The 23,129-nt window shown below is 38.5% G+C and overlaps 1 protein-coding gene across 1 annotated transcript in view; it reads right to left on the bottom strand.

Annotated features, from left to right (window-relative positions):
• ube2f (ubiquitin-conjugating enzyme E2F (putative)) overlaps positions 1-23,129 on the bottom strand; it is a 62,869-nt gene that overhangs the window by 25,129 nt on the left and 14,611 nt on the right. Inside the window, exons 4-7 of the mRNA XM_053329018.1 lie at positions 18,310-18,375; positions 8,454-8,521; positions 1,315-1,385; positions 854-911 (exon numbers count right to left, since the gene is read on the bottom strand). Coding sequence (XP_053184993.1) covers positions 854-911; positions 1,315-1,385; positions 8,454-8,521; positions 18,310-18,375 — 263 coding nt within the window. The remainder of the gene's footprint in view (positions 1-853; positions 912-1,314; positions 1,386-8,453; positions 8,522-18,309; positions 18,376-23,129) is intronic.

Here is a 23,129-nt window from a genome sequence, read left to right as displayed (position 1 = left end):
CACAATACAGATAAGAGACCCTAGAGAGGCAGGAGTTAATTAAAAACTTTCATTGACCAACAAGTAGGACATTTCTTAAAAAAACTTCTCAACTTCTTTACATTTCTGCTCCACAATGTCTAATTATGAGCACTTTCCTAAACCAGTGGTGCATTTGCTTGATTCATTATTTCATATTTACTATATAAATGAAAGAGATGCTAAGACAAATACACCCCTCCCTCAATCCTTTTGAATTCTCCCGAGTGAATGGGAGTTGTGGCCGACACGCTGTCTCCATTCAAATGAATAAGTGTGTAGCTGTAGAACTTAATTTTCTGTCTGAACGCTGACAAATATTGATTAATAAATGGCTTGTTTACCTTGATTAATTAATGCAAATGACACAAGGCAGCAACAGATTAACCACACACACATATATACACATATCAGACTGTTACAACTTGGCATTCTGTCTGTTTATGAAGGAAACTTTTTTTTTTTGGAATTATGTTTATAAAAATGAAATACTGCTGTCACGAAAATTAGAACATGAATTACAAATACAACATGACTTCACCATTTACATGTTTTACCGTAAAATTATAACTGAAATGTACGGTAGCATTGGACTGATTAAATCATACAGGCCTAAATGGTTTCAACTCACAATTGTACTGCTACCTTTGTTGTTTGATTTGAAACACTATAAAAACAGACTACTAACCTTTTCCTTGTAATATTTCCCAATTCTGCCTCGTTTTTTTTTTGTTTTTTTTTTTAACCCTAACTGTGAACTAAACATTGTAACACTGAATCACAGGCTGCTATCTTACTTAAAAATGTTAATTAAATGTTTTTTTGTTTTTTTTACCTTTAATGTTCTGGTGGGGGCCCATCCTGTGCCATCAATAGAGTGTTCCCGCAATAAGCTGCAGACATAAAATAGAAAATTACAGTCATTTACAGTACTTACAAGATATGTGACACTCTGTGGCTGCTTGACATTGTTCTGTGTCTCTGAGTTATTGTCATGCCCTTTACGTCATGCCCTTTACACAATGCCAAAAGGTGCTGCCAACTCTCATAAGACTCCACACCACTGTAAACATCTGTAATATGTTTGGCTGTATCATTCAAAGGTCTGGACCTTTTGATTTCAAGAATTGTGTCTGAGAATGGCACAGGGAATACCAGACTAATACTACTTTCATTTGCTCTTATCAGTTTCTTACCACTAAGAATGTGAAGTAAAATAAGAAAACGTAAGATAAAGAAGAGGAAGAAGTTGCTATGGTGAGGACAAGTCACAAAGGAGGTGTCGAGCAGTATTACCTCAAGCAGATCTCGCCATTCTCTGTTATGTTAGGATGCCATATTCTGGTCAGACATCTCACTTTAGGAGGCTGTAGAAGAGCAGAGAGAAGAGCAATTGTTAATTATTATTACTTTTATTTCATTTTAAACAACATTTTAATAACTGGTGTTTACTATTCAGAGCAGCAGGTGTTTAATAGAGATAACTCTGTTGCTTTTGCAGCAGTGGTAATGTTACAGGCTTTCCATGTTAGGCAGTGCTATTGATGTGGTGCATCAATGGTGTTCATTCAAATAGACTAGTCCCCAAAAACTCAGTGCCAGTGTCCACAGACAGCATTTTTTCCACTGTTAACAAACAACAGTGGAACATCTGTGCCTTCTGTTTCTCTGTGTGTGTGTTTTGGACTTTTTACTTATTTAGTTAATGTTCACATTTGAGAGGGACAGTTTTATTGAGGCTTTCTGTAAGCAAATTGCTGGATTTACTAACACGATACACAATCGCGACAGTCAGTTTTGTTTTCTCCACCTCAGAGGACGGAGTGTAAATATAGAACATCTGGCATTTACAAGAGCTGCAAGGAAGGCTGCAATGGGGAAAAGGAATGTGCATTGCTTTCATCTGACCCTCTGTTTTGACTGTTTGGACTTATTAAAAATGAATAAACTCTGTCAAGCCAGGTCTGCAGGCAATATTTGACCTGCATGCCCTCAGATGTTTTAACATTAAAATGAAGTGTTCACAATTTTTCCGATCTACCTTAAAACAACAGTCAGGTGCCCAAATCAATATTGAAAGAGGTTTTCCTCGTCATGATCATTCCTCTTGTTCATATTGACAATTAAATGATCCCTTTCAAATGTGCTTTCAATGTTAGCGATGGGGGGCAAAATCCACAGTGTGTCCAGACAGTCATTTAGTGCAAAATGCATTGAAAGGTTGATGTGAAGCTTATATGAGGCTAAAGCAGTCTGAGTTAGTCATATCAAGTGGATATGCCACATTTACAGACTGTTTAGCATTAAATTCCTTCTTTGTGTTTCCCTGTTGAGCCGTGGTGGAAGTATAGTCACAAAAAGAGGGACTTTAGCACTAAAAAGACTGTAACATTGAAAGATGTCTACTTGATTTCACTCATTTGGACGTGATGAAGTAATCTTCCAGTGGCCAAAATGAACAAAGGGAATAATTACAGCAAGAAAAACACATCTGACAATTGCTTTAAGAAAGACTTGAAAAACTGTGAACCCATCCTTTAATATCTGTTAACCTTTTACTGCAATATGACAAAGGACTGGTGTCTTTGTGAGTGTGTGCATGCTGCGACAGGGGCAATTTGAAAAAGAAAATAATGTGAAGCCACACAGGCTGTTTCATGGTATGTTGTGCTATGTTACACTATCGTGTCATTTTATAGTGTACAATTTTCTTAGTTACACGTAAGCTGTGGCAGTGATGAAAAAAAAAGGAGCAGATCAGTGGAATGAAAGACCTTGGGAGAAGCGAGGAAGAAAGAGCTGTATTGATTTCTTCTACACACCTGTGCCTCTTTACTGCAGCGTACTATTGTCCCATTGTTCAAAACTTTAGTTCAACTTTGACACAGTAATAGTCACACAGCAGGAGTAAATAACACTGGTGTGTGAATATGATTGACAGGGACAGTCCAGCACTAGCATCAATAACAGAACATCACTTTCATATTAACTAAAAGGTGTTCCTCTCAATCAGTCATTGTGAAACTAAGCCTTACAGTAAAACTATGAAGTCTCCCCAAAGGTCGACCCTCTCTCATTGACTCCTACGTACGCCGGCTGTCTGTCTCTCAACTCCCGCTTCGCCCAGAAGAGTAGACAACTTCCAGAGTACTCTTATCTATGACGTACAGTCGCACTGAAGTGGCCTTTTGTTCTCTGGGACACACTCCAACACAGCGGTGCACAGCCTGGGGCTTGTGAGCGTTCACACATTTACCCAGGTCTGCTCATCCCGGACATCTCAGAAGGAGGAAGCGCACGGATGAGGCAGCTCTGTGTTGTTTATTTGGGCTGAACTCTGCCAGGGCCCCGCGGGTCCAAACCCAGGCACGAGGCATTTGCCTGTGAATTTCCTTTCCGTGTCTGTTTTTTAAGAGAAGTGCAGCTCCTCTCTATGCAAGCTGGCTGCTCCTCTCTAACAACTTGTCTACAAAGAAAGTGTTTCACTCGCCTTTTTCTGTCGTAATTGATGGAACAGATGCTTTTTTTTTCTTTTTGTTAATAATACAGCTGTCTACACGGGAATTCGCATCGGCTTGCATTTCACTCACACACAACGAACTCACCAGAAAACACAAGAGACCTGCACTCAATACTGTGCCTGAGCAGATCTTTTGACACAGGCTGAGGACGGACTAACTCGCTGCTTTCACCACGCAGCTTGTGTAGACACAGTGTGATGGTCTGATTCTTTGACAGGGACCAATTTACCATACGAGACCGAGAAGCGCTCCGACAACACAGTGCAGGCTCTTTCTACTATCACTGCAGATCTCAGCAGGCTATGACAACCTGTTCTTAAACTGAAAATGAGCAAGCTCTTTGATTTCATAGATTCATTTTGAAAGAGAAAAAAAAGCCTCTGCACTCTTGAATATGTGACAAATGTGCTGGAGGCAAAAAAAACACCTTTTGAAACATACAATTGTGCTTCCCTTCTGCAGTCACACAGATATCAAATAATCTGTAGATGTTTGAGTCATCTGACGTTTGATGAATCACTGTGATTCACCATGTCTTGAGAAAAGCGTCTGACAACAAAAATCAACAATTTAGTTGAGTGCAGAGGTGAAATCGTGAGTGCAGGAACTATTGTCACTCTCAGTGCAGCAAAATTATAGAACTGGCAGCATGGCTTAAAAGTTTTCTCCTGATACCGGCTTTTATGAAGTTTTCCAACAACAAAAATAATTGAAGAACTGCACGCCTTGGAAAAATGCCACTACACAATAATTGCAAAATAATCAGAAATAATGAAACAAACAAAACAGACTGATATGACGTACCAAATGACATGTTTTAGACAAGGCAGAATAATAATTAAATGCACTTTATCCTCCCTCTCTGTCTCCAGGTTTGAATCTTAATACAGATTTTGATATGATGCTTACATGAAACATTAAAAACTGGTTATTCCTGTTTCTCTATATATGATTCTAACATTATTAAAGGTTTCTTATCATCTGAATGTGTGCAGGTGTGTCTTTGACTCCTCATCCAGACACTCAAAATGAATCTGGCTGCCTGGACTCTGCTGGATCTGGGTACTTCATAGTTTCACCATAAAGCAACAGAATAAATGTATCTTCTATATTGGCGTTGTCAAACTGCCACTCATGTCACTGTGTAGATGACTGCTGCATTGTCTACTGTATGTTTGGAGTTGAGTGCACACTTGCATATATGGCACCCAGTAATTAATGCTACATATGTAAAGTATGGAGAGTATAAAACTTAGGACAGGCATTTTTGGTTGAAGATTCAGCATTTCATATTTAACCAACCTGCAGCTATTTGTAGTCCATGAGGCTGTACATTTGTAAATATTACAAATTACTGATTGGCCATCAAAGGTAAAACAGCAAATCAAGGGTTTTTCTAGCACTACAAGAGGGTTGAACGTTGGCCAAATTAATTAAGTAAAGACACGACTGTCGGCCTGATAATGAAGGACACTGACGACTCTCCCCGAACAGCAGACATTTTCAGATGAGGGGTCGATCCTATTGACTGCGCAGAGGAAATAATGTGCCTCAACGTCATTTATTTCAGCAGGAGGAGACAGGTGGGAAATTTGCTGCGGTGGTTTCAAGGCAGCAGCTTATCAGAGGAATTCTAAGTGTCTCATAAATGAGGTTCAACAGCTACACGGCTTTGAACAAAGGAGCCTTGTTTTTTTTTTTACATTGGACACTCAGAATGTTGAAGAGCAGATGATTTGTGGAAGTTTTTAATTCTTTTTCTATGGAGCGTATCACTGTGATGCTAACGCTAACAACGACAGACTTTTCCAGGTAGATGACTGGCAGCTGATTTCAATTGCAGAGATTTGTGAGATTGTTTATTACTCTTTTCATTTTCAGCCTTAACTATAACATTTCTGGATAAATAGTTAAAGACAGTGGCCTATCTGATGCTGCTGTGCTTATTGTATATACTGTGTTGCTTTGCTAGCATCTCTGATAAACCAAATATACCCAACAGCAGCATCTCACCGCTGGTCAGACTAACTGGTGATTGCCTAGTGGGAAACCACCATACCACAGTTTTACTCATTTATACCTTCTTATGCCTCCTTTAATTAATTTGACTACCTACTGATAATACTTATACTCACACTTAGATGTGCCTCTCTGTTTGCTTCTTTACTTACTTAAGCTGACATGATATTTTTGCTTCACACAATTAAACCTGGAAGTTATTGTAAACAAACACTGTGTGGTTCTATAGAGGAGAGTATTAAATATTGGCACAGTACAACAGCAGCTCCCACAAAACAAAAGGGGCAATTGATTAATAACTGTAAACAAACAAAACAAAAACGCCTAAAAGTTAAGGTTCATTTATTACACATTTTAAGGTTTGTAGTTACAGAAGCTGGGGGGGATTTTAACTTTCTACATGTTTTCAGCAAATTAAATCCAGTTCTGCACACACAAGCAATTACACATGAAAATTTCTCTTCCTACCGCAGGTATTAATTAAAGCACAAAACACCTATTTAGTCGGCCCTCTGAACAGGAACGCCTTAAAATATAATTATAACAATCAGAACAAACACATCATTTTCAGTGGTGCTGCGGCTGCGGCGGATCTGTGTAACCAGCGCTAAGCCTCAGAGCGGAGCTTCAGTAAATGAGGAAAAATGCAATTTGACTGTTTATCATCTAAAAAAAAAAGGGGGGGGGGCTTCGATTCCTTTCTGAAAATCCCCCCTTGTGTTTTTCAGGTGGATCATTATGCAGAGCTGTTATTGAATTTCCTCAGCTCTGCACACTTTCTGTGCCCACGTTAAAAAGCAGAACTGCAACATTTTTTTAATAACCTGATGGATAAAAACTAATTTACAAAACCCAGCCTGGATTTAACACACGCAGCCTGTGAGGAACAAACAATGAAACACTGTTCGGAGAGTCAAATAAAGGACTGTTGTAATGTGAGCTGCAGGTAAGATTTAAACCCAGGCTGCCTCTATAAACCGGTTTGATGTGTATGTTCATAAACTAATACAACCCAACTGCTGTAATTTTGTACTGGATAAATGACTCTCCACAATTAACAAGGATCATCATTTTTGTGGCTCACACTTAACTCACTTAACTGCTCTGTGCCCTACTAACTAAGTAATATTTTATGTGACCTTATTGAAGGTGGCACACTGATGAGGAAAGCTTCTAAAACTTAACCTTTCTGTTTTTTTGATACTGCTCTTCACCACTCATTTCATCCTCTTCACCGCTAACTCTGTAATTGCGAACCACTTTATGAATCGATTAATGTTTAATGAATGAATGTTTATTATTTCTTATTCTGTGGAGGGTGTCAGAAATATGTGTGTGTGTGTGTGTGTGTGTGTGTGTGTGTGTGTGTGTGTGTGTGTGTGTGTAAACGTGTAATTAAGGACTTAGACAAAATACAGAGACAAAAGGCATTCACATCAATTTGAATAGATACAAATAAAATGACGATATCTCGGATTCAAACAAAAGACACAGATTCATGCGTACGCTATGTGAACACACACTGACATGGTGAGATAAAGCCTGTGCAGCAAGAATGAATGGAAGAATAGACAAAGGAGAGAGGTGAGCGGAGTAAGTCTCAATCATGAAGGTCAGGTGAAAAAAAATGATGCAGTGTGTGTGTGCTGCAGGAATCCACAGACAGATCCAAGCTCAGTATCTTAATATTCCTGTGTGAATTTTTAAAATCTCCATTCAAAAACATCTTCTTTCTTCTTGTTCCTGCAGTTGAATGTTTGAGCTTAACTGTGCAGAATGATGTATGTGCAAAGTTTGACACTAGAAACCTGTTTCTACCAGTATATCTGCTGAAAGTGGAAAGTTTATCTGTGCTCGCTGAAAGTTTGATTTTAAAGGGCCTATACGCAGGATTTCTAACATCACAACTAAGTTTGGAAGCCAATCCTGGTCCAATATTAATAATAATAATGATTCTGTCCCAAACTGATGAGCAGATGATATCAATCCAAAAAGGCCAGTTTGAATAGTACTGTGAAAGTAGTAATAGTAAACTGTGAAATAAACATACTTTAGTTACAGTAATATAGCATATATACAGGTTCAGCTTTTTTGCTTCACAACTTTTTGCTATTGGTATTTTTTGGACGAGGCCTGTGCATTGGGACCCCCGCTGTGCCAACATACTTTGGTCTAAACTGAGATCGAACTGAGTCTCGTGTCACAGATAAATCTTTTGACGCTGAGTAAAGGAGAGGACCAATTAGAGGAATTGAATCTCAATCTAGGATGTAATCTCAGGGGGTAAAAGGGATAATGCGTGACCTTTAAGTCCAACCACACTCTGTTGGCCAAACATTATGATAATGATAATGATAATGATAATGATAATAATAATAATAATAATAATACACTTTATTTATAGGTGCCTTTCAAAGCACTCAAAAGCCCCTTACAAGACATGCATAAACAACAACAGTACACCAAACATAAGAAAATCAGCAAACATGGTGGTCCAACACCTTACTAAGGCACTTGTCTGGAGGTACTCGCTATTAGTAAGCAAAGTCAATATCTGCATGTATACAACGATGATGAAACCATTAAAACACTTACAGTTAGTCACATCTTATAGATTTGCAATGTTTTATTGATGTCTTCAATTGTTTTTAATTATCTTAAATGTTCTCATGGCTCAGGGAGGGCTATCTAAATGTATTTATTTGTTGTCTGACCCTCAATAAAGCTACTACTACTACTACTAACATGTTGACATGGAGGCAATACTTCACAGGCATAACAGAACGTAACAGATAATTATGTGTCAGTATGTCAACAGGTATACTAATTAATGCACAAGCAGACACACTGATTTACTTTTTACACCAACCAATGACAGATAAGTGTACCACTCACCACCATGTTATAGGCTTCTGGGACGTCTATTTCAAACTGAAACCTTCCACTTTGGTAGTAACCCTCATCTGGAAGGAAAGAAATAAAGAGAGAAAAAGGGTTTAAAACAAACATAAATTAACAATAATCATCATACACTGCTTATCAGAGTTCAGAAATGTACACAGGACAAGGTCAGAGATCAAAAAACGTCATCTTCACCAAAAAGACCAAAACCAAACATCACAATATATAAAAAAACAGCCTGAGATTCAGGGCTTCAACTAAATATGGTGATAAAGGTCTTGTTTTGCCACTGCCAAAAATATTCACATTTGAGAAGTTGGAATTTGTACTTTTTTTTTTCCTTAAAAATGACTCAAAACCATCAGTTGCCAATTCATTTCACAGTTGGCAACTAATCAATTCATCAACTAATCTTTGCAGCTCTACTGAGATTTGGGTGTAAAACATATTTGTTTTCCTTTTTTTCCTGATTTGATTTTTTCCTTTTTCTGACACGCAGATATACTGTAGTTCAGAGTACACACAGGTTTTATTGCAATGAACATGGTTTAGTATCAGATGTCATGCTTTAAAACTAAAATTTTAAATAATGAACCATAAGTGAAGGCAATTTTTCCTCCTCTTAACATAATTTTCTTACATATTTTACTTTGTTTTTTAACTTGTTTATTGGATATATTATTTGCTCTTTTTCATGTATGTACATGTATTTATTTGTGTATTTGTAGGAGCTATTGGATACATGAATTCCCTCAATGGGGATGAATAAAGTCTGTCTGTCTGTCTATCTGTCTATCTATCTATCTATCTATCTGTCCATCTATCCATCTATCTATCTGTAAGTATTACAGAAGATAGAGCTTTGTTTACAGCACTGCGTTAGAAAAAAATAGGCAGGGCTGTAGTGGTGTGGACATGATGGGACAGAAACTGATGAGCAGATGATATCAATCCAAAAAGGCCAGTTTGAATAGTACTGTGAAAGTAGTAATAGTAAACTGTGAAATAAACATACACAGTTAACTAAGTAACCCAATTCAGTAAACTGCCAAATGAAGTTGAGGAGCCAGGTTCAGCTTTTTTGCTTCACAACTTTTTGCTATTGGTATTTTTTGGAGGAGGCCTGTGCATTGGGACCCCCGCTGCGCCAACATACTTTGGTCTAAACTGAGATCGAACTGAGTCTCGTGTCACAGATAAATCTTTTGACGCTGAGTAAAGGAGAGGACCAATTAGAGGAAATGAATCTCAATCTAGGATGTAATCTCAGGGGGTAAAAGGGATAATGCGTGACCTTTAAGTCCAACCACACTCTGTTGGCCAAACATTACACTGGCTTAACTCTCATGTCCCATCTGACTCACACACACACACACACACAAACGGACACTTGGTAAACACACGTGGAAACTAAAGCCATCCACACGCTCAATAAACACACACAGTGATTTTGAAACCCACTTTTGTTAAAAACTCTATTCATATATTTGTGCAATATTTTACTAGTGGAATATTCACTTAATTTTTTTATTTACCTGCCTCATCTTAATTTTTACCTGCCTTTTAAAAGGGGGCTAAACACACATGCAAGCATAAAACATGTAAGCTCACTCATACACATACATCACAAATGAATCAATCCACCTTTATAAGCTGTCCAATCACATGTTCACCCACACTCTGTCTCATCACTCTGCATGTAGCCTGTAAATCCAATGAAATGCTTGTTGAGGACATTGGATCTATTTAAAAGGGATCTTAACTCAGTTGGATGACATTTACATTTGTTGCGATCTCACGAGGACACATGGTTAGAAACAGGCCGGCGTGAAAAGTTGGAAAAGAGACGCTCACAGAAAGAAATGACTGCCTACAGTTTGTCCTTTCACCTGCACAGCCTGCTAGAGCTCACACACACATGAACTGATGCGTCTTGGCAACTTCTGACTGAACTCAGGAAAGTGAGGGAGCGACTGAGAGGAAGGGAGGGACCATGGTAATAAGTCCATGTTACAATCTTACTGTGTGTGTGCAGCAACATGAATGAACACCCACATGTGCTGTACTGAATGAGCAGTCATACGTAGACCACACACTAAAATAAATGGAAAACACTTACACATATTCACACAAATGGAACAGACTATTATTTTACTTGTGTGCATGAAAACAATTTTACAGGACATTTTGTACCACTTTCTTGAAATATACAGAGAAGCAAAAAATGTTATTTAGAATTTAAAAATGCCCAAAGTGCCGTTAAAACAAGCTCATCCCGTTCCTTCTCTCTCTTGTATCTCTTTCTCTCCCTCTCTTTGTACTCAAACGCTGAGCAAGTGGAGATAATGCCTCTGTAAAAAGGTCTATCTAAACCTTACCCGATTCCATTCACTGTAACAAAGACAGAGGTACAATTTAATTAGACCGCTCAAACAGTCTCTCCTGCATTATACATGACACGGAGATGGAAAGAGGGGGAAAAGACACACAAGCTTGAATAAGTGTTAAGTAGAAGAGGGGACGAAAGAATGGAACCAGAGGATGGACGGACACAAAAGAGACGAGAGAGTAACAAAACGCAGAAAACTGAACTGAAGGAGGGGAGGGAAAAAAAAGGGAAAAGACACAGAGAGCATCTGCCGACTAAAAGCTGCAGTCAGAGGTCGTAAATAATTCATGAATGTCTTCGGTACACTGGAACAATCAGTCTTTACTGTCATGAGACACTGGGCTTTGCACACATACACACTTCTACACACAAACACACACACACACACACACACACAGGAGCTAACATCCAAACTCTGAACTCCTTCTGGGGAAATAAATACTAGACCTTCAATATGTTCAAATGACAGAAAGATGATCGTTGGTTACTACTGTTAACAGGAAGGTTACCCACAAATTGACATTATTTTACTTCCTACTGCAGTCTATACATACAGTACTGTGTAAAGGTTTTAGGCACATTAGACCTCAATCAGGAAGGCGTCTGATCTTTCTCAAATTCTGCTGCATGACAACGAGTCCAAAGATAAATAAATCCAGAGTCATAAAGAACTATTTTCAGAAACAAGAAGAACAAGTAGTCCTGCAACAGATGGTATAATGCCCCCACAGAGCCCTGATCTCAACATCAGTGAGTCAATTTGGGATTAGATGAAGAGACAGCAGCAAATAACTAAAGACGCCTAAAATAACTGCGGAACAAACAAACTGCCGAGTGCACTGAGGAGAGCTGGTGCCGGTTTTTTGTATGAAGTTAATTGATTCATAAAAACTATTCATGGCATTGAGAGCATCCTCACTTTTAGCACAGTACAAGATGTGTTTGAATACAGCAGAGGTGATGTGTTGTATGTTTTCTGGCCTTTTTCCACTGCAGCACCACTGGGTCAAATTAGAAGCGAGGCTGAGTGGCAACACCAGCTCTCTTAAAACATCCGTGGTTCACATTTGTACTCGGTCAGGATCAAAGTTTTAAAAAAAACTAAATACATTTTTGCCTTTTAGTTTCGGGTATGTTTTGCATTCAAGCTGACTTTTTATTAACTAACCGCAGCACAAAGACCTCTGGACTGACTTTTGGTGACCATGCCCCTGCACCCGCTATAACATCAGTGTTATATGAACCCACAGGAGGAAAACAAATTCCTGCGACTCACAGCAAATCACGCAGCCCTTTACTGCTCCTCATGTGTTTATTTATCATCTCTGGTGGGCACTAAGCGCACAGAAAGAAATAACTGACTGTAAATTATCATTATAGATGGTGACTAGACTTCACATGTTATAAGTACTGACAGACAGCTCAAAACAACGACAGAAGTTACTGTGCATATAGTCATAGTGTACAGTAGTAGCACAAAAGCCAAGTTTTACCAGCTGACTTTTGCATGTATTTAAATTGCTTACATAATCCTTTAGATTTAAATAACTCATGCAAAGCATCATGAAGTCCTGTTTGGTGTCTACTTTACCCCCGAAACAAACCTAACGAGAGTTTGGTAGAAAGCTAATGGAGAAACCTCCTTTGGATCTAAGCTTTTCACACCAGCCTTAATTAACCGAGCAGACGCACAAGAACTCCTCTGTACCGTAACCAACAGACTAGGTGTGAAAGCCTTTGTGGGGATCAATAATGTAGAAAAGCAAAAAGGAAAACAAATGTGAGGGAAAAGCAGTAGCTGTCCCGCCCAGATTAATTAGTAAAATTGCAGGAAGGGAAAGTGAACCACAATGACATGTACAGGGCGTGATTGGTGTTGACAGATAATTATTGTTTCTGACAGAGCGCTGACACATCCATAATTGCAAGCACACATGAAAAAAGGCAGCTGAAAAACCTCAACCCACAAGGATGTTTCTGTGTGTCATGGTATAGAAAAGCTTGGTACTGAGAAAACACATTATTACCTTTTCTTGTATTTTCTTATCTTTTCTGACTACTATTGTGTGATTATATATCCTTCAGGGCTGACTGAGTTCCATTCATATATAGCATGTATGTTTTATTGTATTCATGTAGTATGACGCATGTAGGCGTACTAGAAAGATACATGTCCTTGACACAGTGCTGTCTCTGGAAACATTCTTTAAATGTATAATCATTTCTCCACTATTTCCATTGATCATTAGATATATTAGACACTTATTTTTGTGAATTCTGTCATGTAAATACAATTATAATAGATAACTATAAAAGTAGTCAAAAGAGCCAAAACATGAGGTAAACATAAGTAAAAACACCTTTACCTTTACTTTTAATTCATACTGATGTCAAATTGTTCACACATGCCCACTAAAGGTCACTTCAGCAGTTTTTTATTGTCAAATATGTTGCTACGGTTGTTCACGGGGTGTTCGCATTGTACACTTGGATATTTTGGATCGGATTTTGGCTCAGATCTGTACGGATGTATTTGAGAAGTTGACAACAGTTGAATAAAGGAGGAAAAAGAAATCTGACTACTACAGTTTGATTAGATATCCTCCAGTGTTGGCTGGAGTTCATTGGGAGGGGGAGCTCAGAGAGACAGGAGCTTCAAACACGATACGTTTTTTTAAACTGGAAGTCAAAGAAATTCATTTCAGTGGAGCTCCAGAATAAATACACCGACCTGAAAATGTGCACGATATGTTCTCATTAATCTTTCTTTAACCATGTTTATGTCTATGTAATAATTTCAGGTCAAGCATTAACATTAGCCTACAAATGAAAACTGAGTGACTGAGACCCCTAATAAATATAATATTATTAAGTGAAAATTTAATTTTTTTTTAAATATATAGCTATCATACTTGCTATAAATCTACCCTTTAAGAGTCAACAGAACTCTCGGTATCCCTAAAATGTGTCCACTTGCTCATACACTCAGGGGTTTTGCAGGTTGCCGTAACAATGTGCACAACACATTAATTATACATGTGCAAATCGAGCAGAATGGGTTTGCATCTGAATCACAAAGACGAAACAATTTGCACATCCATTTTCTTTCACTGTGTGCGTACTTCTGTGAATTCAAACGATGACCACATGAGAATGAGTTAACCCCGGAGTGTTGCTGCTGTCCCCATTCCTCAGAGACTCAGGGGTCCGAGGCCACGGGGGTCATCGCATGGAGCTGCTGCATGGGAAAGGGAAACTGAACTACACAGAGTAACTACAGAGAGAGAGATAGAGAAACTGCTCTGATCATTTACTAAGCTAAAGATGTTTAATGTAAGATTCATGTTGGTAAAAAATACATCTGAATAAAATAAAACAGACTATTTTTGTTTTTTTTATGTTGTTGTTGTCTTTGAGTGATATGACCGATGTGAGTCATTCCACTCGCTTTCTGATGTGAGTTATTTTCATTTTTTTCATAAATTGAATTGGTGTGTTGTTGATCTTTTTGAATTGTGTGGGGGATTTTTGGGTTTGTTTGTTTGTTTTTTTAAATGCTGAACGTCTTGTGCTTCTATGTGTTGTCTTTGTTTTCTAACATATTGGGTCCATGTCTGAAATAAGTGTTTTCAGCTTGGATTCTTTTTTGTCTCTGTGTCCGATGACCCATAAATAAAATCAATCCAAAGAAAACACAACACAAAAGCAGCCTAGTGTTGAGAATGTGACTGACCTTCTTCACCTAGATGAATATTACACCACACACCTTCAACACAGATACATAAAGACTGCGTTATTGACTTTATGAAGATGATAATGTTAAGATGTGTGACAAGATAGTTTTATAATTCTGTTGCTCTGTAAAAACCTTCCATAGATATGTGTAGGAAATATGTAATGTGGAAAGAATTAAGTAGTCAAATGGCTCCAACACAAAAGAGATATTTTTCTCACTTCTCCAAAAAGATGAATTTCTGGACTTATATTGTTTTGATTGAGTCATATTACGTCAAGCAGTGTGTTTTGTAGGTGAATCCATTAAGACCATGAGCCAACAACTGTCAATCAAATGCTTAAATTAATGAAAATAATTATGTTCATCTAGACTAGAGTATACAGTGCTAATTAACATCTCCCTGAGAAACCAGGAGAACAGAAGAAAACACAACAGAAAAAAGGAAAAAATAGAAAAGGATTGGAGAAAAGAAGCACTTGCGTAACCAGGGACTCCTAATTCATCATCCCAACAAGTTGAGACAAGTTGAGATGTTTTTTACTGAAGACAATGAGCATCCAGATGCAAGTTGCCTTTCTTCCTGTCCTGCCTGACCACAAATACTTTCCCTGGGGTGAAAGTTTAAGCTTCTCAGTGTAAATTATTAAGTTACTATATCATTCTTGAAGGAAATTGGATAGCACAGTTTAAGGGTAAAAAAAAAGAAACAGTAGAAGCACGAAACCTCACCTGGATGGATTTTTGTTGTTGCTGTCATAACACAAGAGCACATACATACACATGCTATCAATGTAAAAATAAGGGAGTTTTAAATAACGGTGATGCCAAGGATGAGGATATTAAACCAAATACATAAACTGAAAATGCTAAAAGAGAAAAGAGCAAATGGAAGGAAGTAAAAAAGGAAGGAGGTGTGAACGTGTGTGTGTGTGTGTTGGAGAGGTGAGAGACATGTCAAGAAGTGAGAGAGACGGAGGTTTTTGAATAATTGATTGAGTTTTTCCTGGGGAACTCAACCTCCTTATCAACTTCTCTTAAAGAACATGACACCAAACCTTTTCTCTAATTGCTGGTCTTTGCTCTTCCCTGCAGATTTTGCTTACAAGGGCCTTTGTGAAAACTAAGCTGTTACTGAGTTACAGTGCCTATTAGGGTGGCAGGGAGACAGATAAATCACACACATACACACACACTTAGGGACAAGGACTGGAACAGCTTGAAATTCACCACTTACTAAAAGATAACAGTAACATGACATTTTAGTTAAAAAACGGGGTGCAGCGAGTTCCTTCAACTCCTTCAATGAAACCACTCTCAAATGTTGCGTTTACTGCTATAATATCACAAAATAGCCAAGCCAGAATCTTGCATTAAAATGTGAAAAATTTAATTAGAAATTAAATTAGAAAGAAGCAAGAATAAATGTGACAGAAATTCAGTATGACGGGTCTCTTTTTAATATAAAGTAATAAACTCTAGTACTGTGGCTCAAGCCTTCTCAGATGTCTGCAACATACTGTCGGCTATCTGAGGGCGGTTTCAGTGACATATGCCAGTAGATATTGGCATGCCATTGAAGTCCTGCAGCAAGCCAACAGTTTAGTCAGAAAATTAAGGCAAATGGTAAAATTACAGTTTATCACAGTTGTACAAACACCATTTTTAATTTTTTTTTTTTTTGTGCTAAGTAGGATTATTGCTTTCAGTTTTACCTCCAAGTACAGCGGGGTGGATAATCTGGCTCAACGGTTGGCTTATTGACAACCTCTCTGAACAGCTGATTGTTTGTGATTTCTGCCCCCGTTTGCCTGAATTTGTAACTTATATTGATGTACGACTGAAACTGCCCTGTAAATGATTTGTCCCCTTTGGATATATTTTGGTTGGAGCCTCATAGTTTTGCATTAATATGATGGAGTACTGTTACTTCTCCAACTTTTTTTTCCATGCAGCCAATCAAAATTCTTACAAAAAAATAGCACTAACGAGTTATCAGAGGCAGAACAGGCGGTCTCACGCAGCAGCCTGCTTCCCAACACTCACACACACGCCCACATCAGCTTTCCCGCTAAAGTCTCCTCCTTCTTATCTAACTTACAAATATGAACGTGTGTCTTGTTCTGCATTCAGCTTGTTGTTTGTTGAGTCTCCAAACAAACACTCGCTGCTGGAAAAGTGCACGGCTAACGTCAGACTGCATGCTAGACGGTTAATTGGCGGCCTCGGCTGCAGCGCATTAAACAGCATGTAAACATACTTGAAAAATGCCACTCTGGTCCATTTGGATCTTTTAACAGCACATTTAAAAAATAACAAACAAACAAACAAGTGGGGATGACTAAATGTGATATCGGTTTAAAATTAATAACCCTTCATCTGGTGTGGTCTAACATAGTGTTTGAAAATATTCTGTCCATGTTTCACTATCTTTAATCTCTTTCTCAGTCTTTGTATTTCTATTATTCACACACTCTCTCTCTCTCTCTCTCACACACACACACACAGCTGTAAGTCCTTAGCTCTTGATCTCAATGTTGTGTATACTGAGGAGATGAAGACAGAGTGTGACATTTTATAAATAAGGGAAACTCGAAGGTGACAATGGGCTTGAGGACAGAGAGAGAGGAGGGAGAGAGAGAGAGAAAGAAAGAGAGAGAGAGAGAACACGAAGTGAGAGGTAATAGAGCCCCCGGAGATTTGGGTAATTTCACACCAGTGTGTTTGGCTTGTACAATAATCGACAGGTAGCCCACTAAGCCTGGAACACTGCTTAGCAAGCAGATTGAACTTGGCGAATAATGACACTGCAGCTGTAAAGTCCAAACACAGAGAGGACTCGAGTGCCATTTTGGGGGGAATACTTTACAAAAAAGACACCCACAGCCTTACAGTACAAAATCGCTAACACTTGCTGTCTTGCTCTTTGTCACACAAGCACACACACACACACACACACACACACACACACATACACACCATATTATCCTCTCCCACAACCCACACACACACACACACACACACACACACACACACACACACACACACACACACACACACACACACACACACACACACACACACACACACCACATTCTCCTCTCTCACAACCCACACACTCACACACACACAAACCCGACATATTGTCTCAGAGTAAGATGGTACAAAATGAGAAAGCAGTTGTCCAAAAACAGGCTGGAGCTCTCTGTATTCACACAGTAGAGTCACATTAAGATGGCAGTTTATATTCTTCATTTTCACATTTATTTGTTAGAGTAGTAAATTATGATTTATGTGGTTCTTCTATCTCCACTACATAAAAAAGTGGTGGCCAAACCAAACATTTTTATGATGCATTTATAATATTTGAAATAATTAACTGAAAGACTACAAACAGTTTAAAATAAAAGTCTGTTATGTATACGATTTTAGGTGACTAATCATTTATTGGCATCTTTACCTGTTTGTATCCAGCATTTCTGAATTTTTAACAAGAGGTTAACAAAAGCTTTATTAATCTGTTGAACCATATCAGTGAACTGTCATTTGTTAAATTTAATAATAAGCAGTATTGGTCATCTTACTTAAAAAACCTGTTTGGTGAGGTCTGAAGAAGTAACGGCGCATTTTTTGTCAGTAACGGTAACAGCGTTGTAACGGGGGAAACAGTAATTCATTTGATTACTGTTCAAGTTGTTTTGTGTGTGTGTTTTTTTTTTTACTCTTACCAGGAGACACTGCCAACTGAAAATGATGCAGTTTGTCCTCATCTGGGAAATTGGCTTTACATGTACCTGAAATGGGGAGGAAAAGGGAGGAGAGAAAGACAGTTAGAAATGAGTCAAAGGTTAAAGTCATAAACAGTTGTATGAAAGCCTACTATTACTTCTTATTACTTGTTTTTGTGCTCAAAAGTGACATTGAAAAATCAATAACAAATTGTATTTACATTAAGTCTTTCCTAAGCCACATTGTTCATATTGTCCACATGCAGGACTGCAAAAAAAAAAAAAAAAAAAAAAACATGGCTGTGGGGCTCCCTGTGGCACCACATTCCCCCCTGGTGGTCAAGGGCATTTACTGCGCTCAGGACCATTAACATCACGTGGAGAGAGATTTTTAAGGGTATTCATGCAGAAGAAATATATAACTAAATAAGTTGTACACTGTATTATCAGCCTTTCTTATACCCTTTATTTGTGACCTGCTCCATCAGTTTGAGTCACACTGACCCAGAAACACATTTTGAAATGTTTGTATGTCTGTAAAGAAAAAAGTCTCAGCTTTATTGAGACACCAATATCATCTTTCTATACCAAATATTCAGTGAGATATGCTCTTGCTAAGTCCGGCTGTCATCAAAAGTTATTTTTAAGAAAAAGGGCTTTAAAGATAATCATTCACATTCAGCCATTTTCCACATTAATTAAAACAAATTTTGACCTTTGTGCCTAACTATAATCAAAGAAGTTGTATGCCATCATCGGATCAACCATGAGTAAAACATTTTCCTCCACCTCCATCTCATTTTGAGCGTTATTAATGGAGCTAATGTTAGTCGGTGGGCTGTCCGAGTCAGACTCTGCTCTACTATCATCCACTGGTGCAGTGAAATAAACCAACATTAGCTCTGACCAATTGCCATCAGATGTAGGAACTGAATATAAAAAGTTGAGCGATGTATTCCTCACGTATCTAGTTTGGCATCTTCGTCCACTGTCAACTACAATCTGTCTCATCTGTCAATAAACTTTATTCAGCATTGTCAATAAACAGGGAAACTTTTCTAACTAATGCCATGTTTTACTTTTAATGAATTTTGCATTAATGTTGACTTTATAATGAAGCTGAGACTTTGTTTATTCAGAAACACACAAAAACAGGCTAAAATCCAACTTTTCTTGACAAAACGTGTTTTTACAACAACGGACCACTGCGACATCCGACTCATTTTGATGGAGTGGGTCACATTTGTAAAGGATGAGCAGTCAGATACACAGCCTAATTTTAGATATTAAACCAATGTCCCCATATGACAAACATGTCACTAGATTAAAGTCACAGTGTCCTAAAGAAGGAAGTAAATTCAGGTCAGGTAACAGAGAAATCCATTCAGATTATGTCCATTTATATCTGCCAGTGCACAAACACAAGAACTCCATAACCACAGCTTCTGTTTAGATCCTGAGTTGTAATTTCACCAAAGAGATCTGTTCATTTTTGGAGACTGAGGTATGAATCTGGACACATTCAACAAGTAGTTCTGATTAGCTGCTGGTTTGTTGCAGTTTAAGAGCTTTTAATTGAAGTTCAAATATCATTACATATGGTCAATGCTATTTTTTGACTGGCACCATTTAAGGCTCATTGTCGTAAACTTTAATCAAAAACACTGGTTGTATTTTACATTTTTAAAGCAGCAGATTAATTTTCTTAACTAGAAATTCAGAAATAATGTCCACAGTAGTTTTTCATATTACTTTTCCACTACTTCCATAACACCATAACCGATTGCAGCTTAATGAAAAGGGCCACGCGAATAAAGTATTATTATTAAAGTTATTATTTTCTATTTTTTTATTTTTTTATATTAGTCGAGTGATGTGAAATGGATTCATGTTGATAAATCTGCAAGCAAAGCAAAAATCTGCAGAATTAGTGATCATCAGTGAAGAATTCTAATAGTGTAAAAAAACTTGCATCACCAGACTGGTCAGTTCAATATCAATGCAACTTTTCTCCAAAAATGTTTTTGTCTGAAATCTGGATGTGCTGCTGTCAGGTCACATGACCTACTGATGATGTCACACTTCATGAATCATGAAATGATGACATCATAGTTTGCTTTTGCTGTCTGATGACATCATAGTGTAATATTTTTGGTCCATAGTTAAATACTGTATCTCAGAGTACAGAACTATAACTCACTTAACTGCACACAGTATCTTGAACCAGTATCTTGAACCAGTATCTTGTACCAGTATCTTGTACCAGTATCTTCTACTAGTATCTTGAACCAGTATCTTGAACCAGTATCTTCTACCAGTATATTGTATTATCTTCGTCTCTGCAGAAAGAATGAATACAGTACACTACGCCCCCAATGAAACGCCCCTCACAATAAGTCTGAGGAAATCTCTCAGAGAAGCTGAGGGAATCATTGATCAGTGGAACCAGTGGTTCCACTACTTTCAGCCATTGTTGGACTCTGCAAGGGCTGACAAAATAAATATAGAGTCAGACCTGTTGAGCCAGCAATGGAAATTCTCCAGCACTCTTAGAAAGAGCGAGAATGTGATTCGTGAGAGGGACACAGAGATCTCCTCTCTGAAGAAACAGGTGGAAAAGCAGGCAGAGGAGATACTCGCTCTAAAGGAAGAGAGGGCCACCTCTGAGCAAGATGAGCCAGCTTTGCAAATAAACCTGCAGGAAGAGTTGCTGGAGAAAATTAACCAGCTAGAAGAGCAAATCCACTTCAGGGATGTGGACATAGTTGCTCTGAAGAAAGAGAGGGCCCTGCAGGATGAGTTACTGGAAAAAATTAACCAGCTAGAGGAGCAAATCCACTTCAGGGATGTGGACATAGTTGCTCTGAAGAAAGAGAGGGCCCTGCAGGACGAGTTGCTGGAAAAAATTAACCAGTTGGAGGAGCAAATCCACTTCAGGGATGTGGACATAGTTGCTCTGAAGAAAGAGAGGGCCCTGCAGGACGAGTTGCTGGAGAAAATTAACCAGCTAGAGGAGCAAATCCACTTCAGGGATGTGGACATAGTTGCTCTGAAGAAAGAGAGGGCCCTGCAGGACGAGTTGCTGGAGAAAATTAACCAGCTGGAGGAGCAAATCTACTTCAGGGATGTGGACATAGTTGCTCTGAAGAAAGAGAGGGCCACCTTTGAGCAAGAAGAGCCAGCTCTACAACTAAACCTGCAGGACGAGTTGCTGGAGAAAATTAACCAGCTAGAGGAGCAAATGAACTTCAGGGATGTGGACATACTTGCTCTGAAGAAAGAGAGGAGCTATCTCTTAGTCACATTAGACAATGTGTCTAATGAGTTATTCTGTGAGCAAACTAAATCTAGTCAGTCGGAGCATGACTGGCACACCAGGTGCATCGCTCTGGAGAGGATGTATCAGAGTGAGCTTGCCGAAAATGAGCAGAGATGGAAGATAAAAGTCACCAAGATGGATGAACACATGCAACACCTGCTCAGCAAAAACGAAAAACAGAAAGAAAAAGAAGTGAAGGCTGAGGAAAAACAGAAAGAAAAAGAAGTGAAGGCTGAGGAAAAACAGAAATTAAAACAGGAAAAGATTGAGAAAAAACAGAAAGAAAAACGGGAGAGGGCCGAAAAAGAATTGAAACTACAACAGGAAAAGATTGAGAAAGAAGTTACAGAAATGCAGGAAAAGGTTGACAAACAACTTAAAGAATGGGAGGCGGCTGAGAAGAAACAGAAAGAAAAGGGGGAGAAGAAAAATAAGGGTTTGTGGGGGCGGATTTTTAAGACAAAGAAATAAAACAGCAACAGTTAGGTGGAGGAAGCTGCTGGTTGTTTGGCGAAAGCTGGACAGCAGTAGGTCCCTCCAACCTTCACCTCTCCAACCCCCCTCGTTTCCCCCTCCACCTGTCCCCCATCTTCCCCAATCTGCCTCATTCAACCTCTTTGGTAACTCCCAGCCTCCCATCTTCCCACAGCCCCACGTCCCTCATTCCACCTTTTCTTTCTCATCATCCCCACCCACACCAACCCACCCACCACCCACTTCACCCCACCCTCTCTCCTTTGCCCTTTTCTACCTTTCCTAACCTTTCCTCTGTCTTTAGGGCAGCACGTTGGCTTAGTGATTAGCACTACAGCCTCACAGAGACATCTTCACCTCCACTTGTGTGGCTGGTTGTTTCTGTGTGGAGTTTACATGTTCTCCTCGTGTCTGCGTGGGTTTTCTCCTGGAATTCAGGTTTCCTCCCACATCCCAAATACATGCAGATTAGGCTAATTGGACACTCTAAATTCTCCCCCTAAATTCCCCCTATATCCCAAATACTTCAATAAAATTCAAACCCATAAATTAGTGTGTCTGTATCTAAGTGTAAAAATATATCTGCACAACTGTATGACCTTATACTGTGCCACTACAGAGTTCCAATGGCAATCAGGAATAGTGCAATTAATACTTTAAACACTTCCAAATGATCAACACGCACAGGAACTGATATGCACTTACATTTCATACTTTACATATTTTATGTATTTATGTTTTTATGTATTTAATAATTATTTATGGAGCTTATGGATTCTTTGGATCTTATGTAATTTCTGTCTACTGTATATTTGTTATTGGTGAGCCAACGGTGAACAATAAAGTTCTACTGTATTGTATTCTGTTTCTAAGTTATGATTTAAACAGCTCCATAACACTCCATTCAGACAGAACATTACAGTGGAGAATGAAATATTCACTTTGTTCCTCTGTATCTGAACTTGTGGTTCTGGTCAACACTGTTAATCATGTAGAAATGACAGCATGTGGTCTGTAAAAGTCACGG

The sequence above is a fragment of the Scomber japonicus genome, chromosome 11, assembly GCF_027409825.1.
Source record: "Scomber japonicus isolate fScoJap1 chromosome 11, fScoJap1.pri, whole genome shotgun sequence".
Taxonomy (NCBI): domain Eukaryota; kingdom Metazoa; phylum Chordata; class Actinopteri; order Scombriformes; family Scombridae; genus Scomber; species Scomber japonicus.
This window is presented reverse-complemented; position numbering and strand designations above follow the sequence as displayed.